The sequence below is a fragment of the Gastrolobium bilobum genome, unplaced genomic scaffold (genome assembly GCF_033153095.1).
Source record: "Gastrolobium bilobum isolate Gb01-03AN ecotype WA unplaced genomic scaffold, APGP_CSIRO_Gbil_v1 utg937, whole genome shotgun sequence".
In the NCBI taxonomy this organism is placed as follows: Eukaryota; Viridiplantae; Streptophyta; class Magnoliopsida; order Fabales; family Fabaceae; genus Gastrolobium; species Gastrolobium bilobum.
The window spans coordinates 404,333-416,306 of NW_026899318.1; the positions used below are offsets into that span (position 1 = coordinate 404,333).

The 11,974-nt window shown below is 33.2% G+C and overlaps 1 protein-coding gene across 1 annotated transcript; it reads right to left on the reverse strand.

Annotated features, from left to right (window-relative positions):
• Positions 1 to 1,839: 1,839 nt before the first annotated feature.
• Positions 1,840 to 4,131, reverse strand: LOC133289545 (pollen receptor-like kinase 3). The gene is made up of 2 exons (XM_061487513.1): positions 2,781 to 4,131; positions 1,840 to 2,570 (listed from the first exon to the last, which is right to left on the reverse strand). Exons 1-2 carry the CDS (start codon positions 4,129 to 4,131, stop codon positions 1,840 to 1,842), a joined length of 2,082 nt encoding a protein of 693 aa, XP_061343497.1.
• Positions 4,132 to 11,974: the final 7,843 nt, after the last annotated feature.

Sequence of the window (11,974 nt, forward strand, 5' to 3'; positions counted from 1 at the left end):
ATGAAATATTCTATGGTAGATATTTTCGTCGGTAATTCCATTAATATTATAGCTATAATTAAACACGCCGTTATGTTAAAAAGAGATGGATCGTAGTCTGTCAGGTCCGTTAAATGTTCTATGATTGAATTGGGACAGTCGTAACTAAAATCTCAATTTATTAATACGTTTTTAAGATTTTTTTTTCATCAAAATATTTTTATCAATAATCCAAACCCCCTTTTGTTTTTACTTAAAATTTTGTTTTAAACTAGTTTTTTTTTTTTTTGGTTACATGTTTTAAACTAGTTTGATTGGAACTGTTGGTGAATACTTATTTTTCAAACGAACTTTTCCGTTGATGAGGAAAAATATTAACTAAAAAAAAGAAAAAGACACATTTTAAGTAAATACTTTAGTACGGACATTTTGGACGGAATGCGATCCGTCAATATTGTTGAAAAGTGTTGCTGTAAACAGAATGAACGGTTTTATTTAAGGAAAAATTTTTATTTTTTCTAAATGACACAACTTATATTCTTTCACTCTCATCACTTTCATAAAGAGGTGAAATTCATACTTTTATTTTTTTTTTGTCAACTTTTTCTTTTTTTATCTATTTTTTTTCTCTTTTAAAATAACACAACTTTATATCTTTTAAAATGACACACACTTTTTATTAGTTTCTCAATAAAGTATTTTGTTTCGTCTAAATATATCCGTCTGAAATTCAGTCAAAAACCTCACGACGTGTTTCGACGGGATGCTTTCCGTCAGTGAGCATTTAGATTTAACTATTTTTTTCCCAAAATCTTTTTCTCCAAAATCAGAGCCCATTGCAATCCCGGAATTAGTTTCCCTCCTCTCTCTCGCTCTCAGTCTCACTCCCCACTTTCATTTTTCGAACAAATTTCACTCTCATTTCTCACTCTCACACTCCGACGAAGGCGTTGGTACATTCTCACTCTCCGCTAATTGATACTATGGTTAGGCTGAGAAAGATCGTTGGAATTGGAAGGAGCAATAATATTTTGAACATTGCAAAAAACAAATGAAGAAAAACAAAATACTTATTTCGACAGATTTTTCTAAGTAATAATATTACGGCTTCTCCCGTATGGATCTGAATCATCTAATGTGAAAATTCATATGATTATGTTATGTGAAAAATTATAAACATATAAAGGTGGATCAATGGTAATAAAAGAGTAGAGAAAAAAAAAATGTTAACATAAGTAGTTACAAAACCATAACCATTGAATTACTTTTGTATGATTGTGATATTTTCACGTGAATATATCATATTTTTTATCCACACTATCCATTTCCTGCCCGTATAGATAAGAGATGAGGGACAAGCATATTTTTTAGTGCTCCCATAACTGATACTCCTTTACTTGAAGTCAAACGTAAAGACTCATTTAACATTAATAAAATTGAGATTTAGAACCATGTTACTAAATTATTATTTTTTGAGATTTAGAACCAAAAACCGTATCACATACCAAGATGAGATTGACAACACTACTCGCATTGTTGATTGATGCATTTCATGATGACAAATACACGTACACCTTGGACCTTGCTGGTAACATCTACCACTTCCGGGTAAAACAAAACTGAAAAAGTAGTTCTGAAACATCTACAGAGCTATCTCCTATAATTTAGATTACAGTAAACTTATATGTCATGAAATTTATACATGTCCCTGATCTATAAGTGCAAACTTCAAAGAGAAGGTATGTGCCAAATTACACACGTCCCTGATCCACATTGCCTGTGAATTCCAAAAGATACACATGATAACATCCTTTTTACACGAAGACAGAGAATTTGTCTAAATTGTTACCTAACTGTTAATTAGGAGATGCCAAATTCAAAATATTCCTGGCTTCCACTGTCTGATCCATGTCTCCTACGTGATTGTTCGACGTGCCCTTGGCCTTGGGTATCAAATACATGAGAGTCTGCATAACCATCTCTGAGAGATGGTAAGACCTCTATTGTTCTTGATTCTCTGCTACCCTCGGTTTTTATCTCCTCTATCCTTCTAATGGCTTCCACCATGTCTAATCGTTGTTGAGGGTTACTCTCAGTGCAAGCAGCACCTATATGGAGGAGTCGAGCCATTTCACCTAGTGAATTCCTAGAGCTTGTAATTGCAGGATCGAGTAGTTCGGATTCCCTTCCCTCAGTAATTGCTGATTTAACCCATTCCACTACATCAGTTCCACCCTTTCCATTGCTAAGATATTGAGAAGGAAATTTTCCAGTGAGTATCTCAAGTATCACAACCCCAAGACAGTAAACATCACAAATAGGCGAAACTTGGCCTTGTTGCGCTGCTTCTGGAGCCTTATAAGCAAATAGTGCTTGTCTAGCACTGGAAGGGTTAACCAGATGGATAAACCCGTAATCTACAAGCATTGGTTCATAATCTGGTCCAAGAAGAACGTTGCTAGACTTGAGATTTCCATGGGGTAGATTTGAGGAAGCAAGTTCTGTGTGAAGATAAGTCATCCCTTCAGCAATCCCTCTTACAATTTTTAAACGAGCAGGCCAATCAAGTTCAGCATGTGATCCCCTATCACCTGCGAGTAGTACAGCATTTTTAGTTTTTTCTTTGTTGCCAATGCAGTTAACTAACTCCATCTTTTATCATAAAAATTGCTAGTTAGTTCTATACTGGTTTTAAGTATCATTTTTATATAAGTTGTTTGAAGAATATTTCCCTTTCCTTTCGATGCTGTGCTATGAAAATTTTGAGTGAAAAAAAGTTAACAAAAACAAGTCTTAATTACCATGAAGGAAAAAAAGTAGACTTCCTCTGGGAACATACTCAGAGATAACTAGTTTCTCATCCTTTCTGAAATGATAGGCCAAAGGGGTCAAGATATTCCAGTGTTTTAGATTTCCAAGCTTCCTCATCTCTGCATCAAAACCATCTTTTTCCAATGCATTCATCTCTCTCGACCTTTTCACCACCACTGCCACTCCATTAACCATCACAGCTTTGTAAGATGATCCGAATCCTCCATTTCCTAGCACTTCCGCGGCTGCCTTCATCAAATCTGGTAACCCAAAAATACCCTTCTCATCATTCACTATCACAAGTTCTCCCGTTCCCTTTCCATGGGAAGATCCCCTCCTACTTGATGTTTTTTTCATTGAATCCACTTCTCTTTTCACAGGTGCAGTTACTTGAACTTCAACTGAACCATCGTTAATTTGTTGTCCAATCATATCAAAATTCTTATCCTTCTTTCTCCTTGATCTCACAATAAAAAATACAATAAGTGAGATAAGCACTACACTTGCTGCTATAATGCCAACAATTTGCAGTGTGCTATTCCTACCCTTGCTTCCATTTGTCCCACCAGACACATTACCAATGTTGTTGTTATGCTCTGCATTATTTTGTGCATTAACAGGATTTGTGTCCTCTGTTGCCTTTTCACATGTTTTACCAAACTTGTCACCACAAAGACCAGAATTCCCTGAAAAAGAGCTCTCATGAAATTTCAACAAACTAGGTGGAACTTCACCTTCCAATTTGTTGTTGGAAACATTGATTTCCACCAACGATGGGTTCTCCAGATTTGGAATACTTCCACTAAACTGGTTGTTTTCGAGATGTAACTCAATAAGATGAGGAATCTCACCCAATGATGATGGAATATTGCCCGTGAATTCATTATCAGATAGCCACAATTTCTTCAAAGACCTCATTCTCTGGAAGTAATCCTGAGGAATATCCCCTGAAAACTTATTCCCTGAAAAATACATGGCTTTCAAGAAACCTATTCGATTGAGTTCTGGGATGGAACCTGAGAAAGAATTGTTCACAATGCTGATAGTTCGAAGACCCTTGAGTTCAAGTAACGCGTCAACATTTATTATCCCTGATAACCCCATTCCTCCAAGGCGAAGCCCCGTGACAAAGCCATTGTAGCAAACAACACCTTCCCATGATGAACAGGGTACAGAAAAAGCCACCCAACTATTAAGAGCTTCAGCATTCGAGAATGAGTTTTTGAGACTCAGCAAAGCTTCAGCTTCTGACATGGAATATATCAAAGGGAAAGTGATGAACAACAAGAACAAGAAAAAGAAGAAGAGAGTTGGTTGGAGAATTGCCGGAGCTACGGCCATTACTTTGCTGAAAATTTGGTGCTTCAATACCTATTGGCAACTATGGAATGTGATTGTGATTTTTTTTTTCTTTCTGGTCATTCCTTCTGCTAATTTCCCCCCACGTTTTTTGTCACGTTTAGAAATTTAGAAACAATGAAGCTTTCAAACTTGTCATGTCGAATTGGTACTGTTGATGTCACGCAATGAATCAGGCATCATTTTTGGTTTACCATTTGAATTGGATTGGAAGACAAAGGAATTACAGCCACTATTTTTTATGGCCATAATTGAATTGTAATAAAGCGATGTAGAGAAAAAGTGCAGAATCTAATTTAAGTTTTGATTTAGCCAAATTATAAGTTATTAAGTCATTAATTAATCTTCATTTAAACTTAAAAGGAAAATATCATAGACAAAAATTGAAATGATAGGCGTGTACTCACTGCCAGAGCCTGAATTTAATTTTAGTGGGGGCTAAAAAATTTGACATGTCAAAATATTTATCATAATTACACATACCTTTTATTTTTTTAATAATATAATATATTTATGATATATATTATTCATTTAAAAAGGTATTCTGAGATCATAATTCGTAACATTAATTTTCAAAGTAATAGGATTAATGTTATTTTAACAAATAATAAATATTTATTTAAAATTTTAAATATAATATAAATTATTTTTTTTTGGTATCCATATAATATAAAATTTAATTAGTAAAGAAAGTGCAAATTATATGAATATATACATATATGAAATTTTAATGTAATTTTTATGAACATTTTCATGTGATCTTTATGAACATTATTTCATGTATGTGATGTTAATAAAAATTTATTTCATGTGATCTTTGTGAATAATTTTTTTTATCTTTTACATTTCAATTTGATTTGCGCCTATAAACTTTAGAGGGAGTATTAAATTATGATTTTAAATACTTTTTTTGAGATAAAAAATCTTATAAATTTTAATAGAATTTATAAGATTTGAAAGCACAATATGAATTTATACGATTTTAAAAAATCATATGAATTTTTAACAAACATTTAAAATTACCAGAGTCAATAAAAATAATAATAAAGAAATGCAATGATATTAATAAAAAAGTAAAACATAATATAATTTTTTTAATCAGTAAAACTTAATGTAATTTTTAACAAACATTCAAATTACTAAGCTTCTTCACATATCTAAAGCTATATTAGTCCTCCACACATTAGCATCTTCTTATTCCTGCTCTTGGGTTTGACCAATGAGTTAAAAAAATCTTCTTCGTTAAACTGGTGATACTGAAGATGAAGATGCATCTACTGATTCAATTGAAAATTTATCTGAACGACATTCTTTTCGAAGAAAGTTATGTAGTGCTACACATGCTAGCATAAGCTCGGCTTGTGTTTTAAATGAAAATGGAGGTGCTGACTTGAAAATTGTGAACCGTGATTTAAATATGCTAAATATCCTCTCAGTTACATTTCTCAATGATGCATGACAAAGATTGAACACGAAGAATATTTGGATTTTTAATAGAGCTTGCCACCAGATTATTAAGATTTTTAATATGTATCATTGCCAAACACGAAGAATATTAGGATTTTATGCTCATTAATTCATTATAATAAAAACAATATACAAAAGAAGAAGATCAACAAAGAATGTACGTGGTAAGCTTATTAGTTCAATTTTAGAGATTAGATACATGTTTATCGTCAACTCTATACAACTCTGTTAAAAATAATAATGAGCACATCATTAATCACGAAGGATGAATACCAAAACCTGGTAAATACATACGACAAACACAATTATTAAACATGAAGAAGGAATAACCAAACCTGAGAAAATATATGAGAGTCAAAAAATAACATACCTTGGCTTTGAGAAGATGCTAGGGTAGATTGTGACACACTGCAATAGAGAAATCTCAAGAAATCCTAGGGGTTAGGGTGAGATTGTGAGAGAGACATCTTATTTATATTTTTCGCTAAAAAGTCTCACGAAATCCACACCAATGAAAAATCCATTAAAATCGTCAGATTTTTTAATACCGCAATATTGTTTTTCTTTTGTTTAAAATTCCGATTGAATTCCAACGAATTTGGACGGAGTCTAAATTAATATTTTAAAATCCTAATCGAATACCACATGACTTTTTTTCAATCCTTTATAATTCTAATTGAATACTAATAGTTTTTTTTGTCCAAAAATCATCCATTAAAATCCTCTGAAATCCTAATTCAGTACACCCCTTTAGTTTGCAACTTGGTGGGCCCACATTAGGTTTTTTAGTTTTTTATAATAGGTCAGGTCAAACCAATAAATCAAGTCTTTAGTAGGCTAATAGGTCAATATAGGCTCTAAATATTTTAGATAAGCTTAGGCTACTAAAGCCAAAGCCTGCAGGCCTAACCTGCCCCATTTACACCTCTAGTCGTAACCTGTGAAAAACATGAACATAGAGGGACAGAGCAAACTTTACAATTAAAAAGAAACATGGAACAATCAACCATAAATGTCTAAAATCATTTAAATGACATTGGATCCACATAAATCATTTAATCAATGTTTTAATATTTAAAAAAAAATAAAAATACAAAAAAAAACAAAGAATTTATTAATGGGTATGTACAAGAAATTTTCATACTCCATATATATACATATATCTTCATTGAATTTTCTCTTTAACAGTTTTCACTGATTAATCGCCAAAATTTTTATTCCTGTTGTGAAATCAAATACAAATAACACCAAGAAACAATTTAATTTCATTACCAATAGCAATTGTAGCTCTACATTAAACTATTCTTTTTATAAAAAAAAAGTAAATGTAAAACAACACTCCATTTTTCAAAAGAAATAAAATCAATAAAACAACCACACAAAAAAGTTGTGAATAAAAAAAAAAGGCATGAATTTCACTCATGTTTGAAACACCCAATAAACAATTATGGTCAGCAAAGACAAAAAATTTCTCTTTTACAATGTTCAAAAATGTAAATCAATTTTTCCCTATCGGATAATGTAATTACTAATGCATATTCTAATAACATGTATCCGTAAAATCTTGAGAAAGGAACGAAACATCGTACATTGTCGCAGAATGACTGAGTTCCGGGTGATGAGTACGAATAAGAAAAAAAAAAAGATTAGAAGAAAATCCTAATTAGAAATAGATGAAAAAAGAATAAGAATTTAAAAAGAAAGTAATATATTATCTGGTTACACACACAAAACAGCTCAAATCTTCGTCTGTTAACAATGTTATAAATTTAGCTAGGCCAACTTACAATTTCACACGTACCATGACAATGTCACACCCCAATCCAAATTGACCCCTGGTGGAAAGCACAAAAAAAAAAAAAAGGAACTGAGTGGAAGTTGGCACTGAGAAAGTTGTTGTATGTGTGTGAGAGATCAATGGAAGGTACCAAAAAAACACGAGGGGCAGAGGCTGCAGTGAAAATGGGTGGTCTGTGACTGAAGGTCCTTTGTGCTCCACTCGGTGGGTTACAAAGGCTGGGTGGAAAAATATTCATGTCCTTCAAATACGAGACATATAACGTCCTCTACCTCACGGGTCACACCTGAACCAAAACCCTACTACTTTTAAATCACATCAGACAGTATCGTCTTAAATTTACCCCTATACATATATATATGTGTGCGCTTGAAAGTGATACTTCCACACAAAAAAAAACTCCTCAAATTTTTTTCGTACAAGATATTGACTAATGCCTTAACAAGCATTAAACATGAAGTTAAGCAGAGTTATATTTTTATGAAAAGGATCAAAGTTTGAATGAATACTTCTTAGGAAGATTTCTTAGTTGAAACAGTAAACCCGCGCACGCGAGAGCACAGTAAAATGTTTAGAAATATGGTAGGGTCTATGAAGCACCATAAATGAGTTGATGCAGTGCCATTGTGGTGTGTGGTCATTTTTATTTTTATTTTTTCATTGGTGCGGACAAGATCTAACACCATCCATCATAATCTGGAGCCGTCAACTGACAGATACAAGCCACAAGAATGTCCTACCCATTGACTTGGTTGGCTGCAATGTGTTCTCGTGCTTTGAAACGGTTACGTTTAATTCTCCATCGCTACTCCTAGCTACCATCGATAGCGGCATCCATTATCTCTCATTCCTAGTTTTATTTGTGATTGCCTAATTAAGTCTATTATTGTAGAATACTCTGGAAGGAAACTTTTGTAGTATTCACGTGCAAAGCACACAACGCACTGATAGCTTTTAGTTACACTTTTTTGTTAGTTATTTATATTGGACATCTTACAAATATGGAAGAAGATTGGATAATGAGAAAAGAGACACGAAAATATTTACTTGAGATATCAAGTATAGTTTAATTTGAATGTATTGTTATAGTAAATTGAAGCTTAATATATCATCCATTATAGTAAATTTACTTGAGATATCACTGATAGCTTTTAGATTGATTGAAAATTTCCCTGTTTAATTTTCTCTCTCTTTATTTTCATTAGGCTTTTTTCCAAAAGAAAAGGTAAAATAAAAAATAAAGGATGTTTAAGACATGGTATAAGGAGAGTTAAAGTTTAACAAAAAAACCACTTTGGTGAGTTTTCATCTCGAAATCAAGCTAATAATACTCAAAAAATATTTTGTTTCGGTATAGTAATACTTAAAAGAATTTGGTTTCACTTTAACTAAGATTATTATTCTTTTAATGAATCTTTTACATAATTAATAATGTTGAGATATATAGTCTCACATTGATTAGATGGGCAACTAATATGGCCTTTATAAGGCCTTGGGCACTCCCACCCTTAGAGCTAGCTTTTGGGGTGGTGACCTCAAGGTTTTTTACATGGTATCAGAGTCTCACCGTCCCCCGCTTTAAAAAGTGGAATTAAAAAAAAAAGCACAAAAAGGTAAACCAAAAATGGGCCTGTGCAATTCCACGCTTCTAGCCTAAAGGGCTCTTGCGTGAGGGGGCGTGTTGTGTTATATAGTCCCACATTGATTGGATGGGCAACTAATATGGCCTTTATAAGGTCTTGAGCACTTCCACCTCTTGAGCTAGCTTTTGGGGTGGTGTATCCCAAGGTTCTTTAACATGGTATCAGAGTCTCACCGTCCCCCGCTTTAAAAAGTGGAATTAAAATAAAAAAAAAGCACAAAAAGGTAAACCAAAAATGGGCCTGTGCAATTTCCACGCTTCTAGCCTAAAAAAAAGGCTCTTGCGTGAGGGGCGTGTTGAGATATATAGTCCCACATTGATTAGATGAGCAACTAATATGGCCTTTATAAGGCCTTGGGCACTCCCACCCTTTGAGCTAGCTTTTGGGGTGGTGTATCCCAAGGTTCTTTAACATGGTATCAGAGCCTCATCGTCCCCCACTTTAAAGTGGAATTTAAAAACAAAAAAGCACAAAAGGTAAACCAAAGATTGGGCCTGTGCATAATTCGCGCTTCAAGCCCAAAGGGCTCTTGTGTGAGGGGGCGTGTTGAGATATATAGTCCCACATTGGTTGTATGAGCAACTAATGTGGCCTTTATAAGGCCTTTGGGCACTCCCACCTCTTGAGCTAGCTTTTGGGGTGGTGTATCCCAAGGTTCTTAACATGGTATCAGAGCCTCACCGTCCCCCGTTTTAAAAAGTGGAATTAAAATAAAATAAAAGCCCAAAAAGGTAAACAAAAAATGGGCCTGTGCAATTTCCACGCTTCTAGCCTAAAAAGGCTCTTCCGTGAGGGGGCGTGTTGAGATATATAGTCTCACATTGATTAGATGGGCAACTAATATGGCCTTTATAAGGCCTTGGGCACTCCCACCCTTTGAGCTAGCTTTTGGGATGGTGACCTCAAGGTTCTTTAACAAATAACACTCTACTACATATATATATATATATATATATTCCCATTTTATGTTCCTTTCATTTCTCTATTAATTACTGATATTACCACGCACAACCTAATATATATACCTTGAAAATCATTATTCTAAATTTCAGTACCTACTGTGCCCAAAACTCAATTTATGTTATTTTTGCCTTTATATGTTGCAGATTTGCATGTCTGCGCTTTCCTCTTGTACAAATAATAATTGATAGTTTCCTCTAACTAAACGAATATCATGCACCAAACACCATTGACACAAGTGGTAAGTAGTTTGTGTCTCTTAATCAGAGATTTCGAGTTCAAGCCCTGAAAATAGAAAAAATGATCTTTGGAGAGTCGCCTCCACTTTGGGTCCGACAGTACACGAACCGGACTAGTCCAAAAAATGAATTGATTGAAGAAAATAAAAAAATGAATATCACGCAAGTCATGAAAATAATACTATAGTTTCAGAAAACAAAAATTTCAATAATTCTGCGATAGATTTTATATGGGTAAGTAAGTCACAAGACAGTTTCACGTGAAGATTTTGATAAAGTTGAACTTTTATTGATTTTATAGTTTGCACAATAAAGGAAGACAAATTTCGTCCTCAAACTTTATAAATGATTGGAAGTTGGAACATTTGACAAGCATATACGATGAAGCCGTTCGTTCAACAAATTCATATTTTTTAGACCCTATATATTATTAGCCGGGATCATGTGAGAAAGATTTACATCAGATATAAAGAATGAAAAGAAAAGATATGCAAGGATCTAGACAGCTAAAACACCCTCTTATCGGTGCCTATCCATGTGCAAAATTTAATGGATTGGATTGGAAGGAAACGAATGCTCCACCTTTAGTACCCATTATGTATTTGTCTGTCCATTAAAAGGGGGGAGATCAAAGAAAAATAATTTCTTTTTTTCCCCTTATAATGACTAATAATTTGTTTGAATTACTTCTTTAATTAACTATAATACTCCTTAAGTCACTTAATTTCTTTCACGTAAAATTAGCTAAAGTCATTGTTTTATTCTAGAGAAAGGATATACTTACCACCAAAAAAGTTTATCACCTTTACAACCAACCTAATCACAACCTCCTTCATAAAGAATTTCAAAAATTTGCTTTCACCAAGGTTTGAACCATTGACCATAGCAAACCCTAAAACACTCAATAGCCAATTTTGGGGTTGTTGAAGTCACTATTTAGTTAATTTATTGACGTGCTCTTCAGAAGAAAACTCAATAAATAAGTAGAAGAAAACAAGTATATATACTTAAATAATAGTATCGAAATATGAAATATAAATATTTTTTATTATGTCTCAATACTGGTATTTTGTTTCAAACTTATTCTTTCCATAAGTAAATATAGCTCCCTGAAGGAGGTTATATGGAGATACCTCCAGATTATCTATCAATATATATATAGAGAGAGAGAGAGATAGAGGGAGGGGGGATAAGATCATTTGATACTGGAATTTGACATTAAATCCTAACCTTTGATTTTCGTTAATCAATGATTATTATTTATTTGAGAATCAAACTTATTAATTACTATTACTTTCTAACAAATGAATTTTGTTGATTGGCGAAAATCAACGGATAGAATTTGGTGTCAAATTTCAAAATTTGACACCGGTGTCAAATTTGAAGTTTGACACCTCATCCGATAGCCGTTAGATAAAAAAAGATCAATGATGTCACATGCTTACAAATCAGAGTCGTTGATCTTTTTTGATCTAATGGCGATCCAATGAGGTGTCAAACTTTAAATTTGACACTGGTGTCAAATGATCCTACCCTATATGTATATAACTCCCTAAGAAAATAAGATTTTTTTTTTATAAAAAAAGATCAAATCTATATGCATAGAGTTGGAATGATTATTGCCTACGTTGGGAATTGGATGAGTTTAGGATTGATTATATGTACTTAAATGTATAATTAACTTACCCTAGTGGATATTACCAGAGAAACAATTTGCG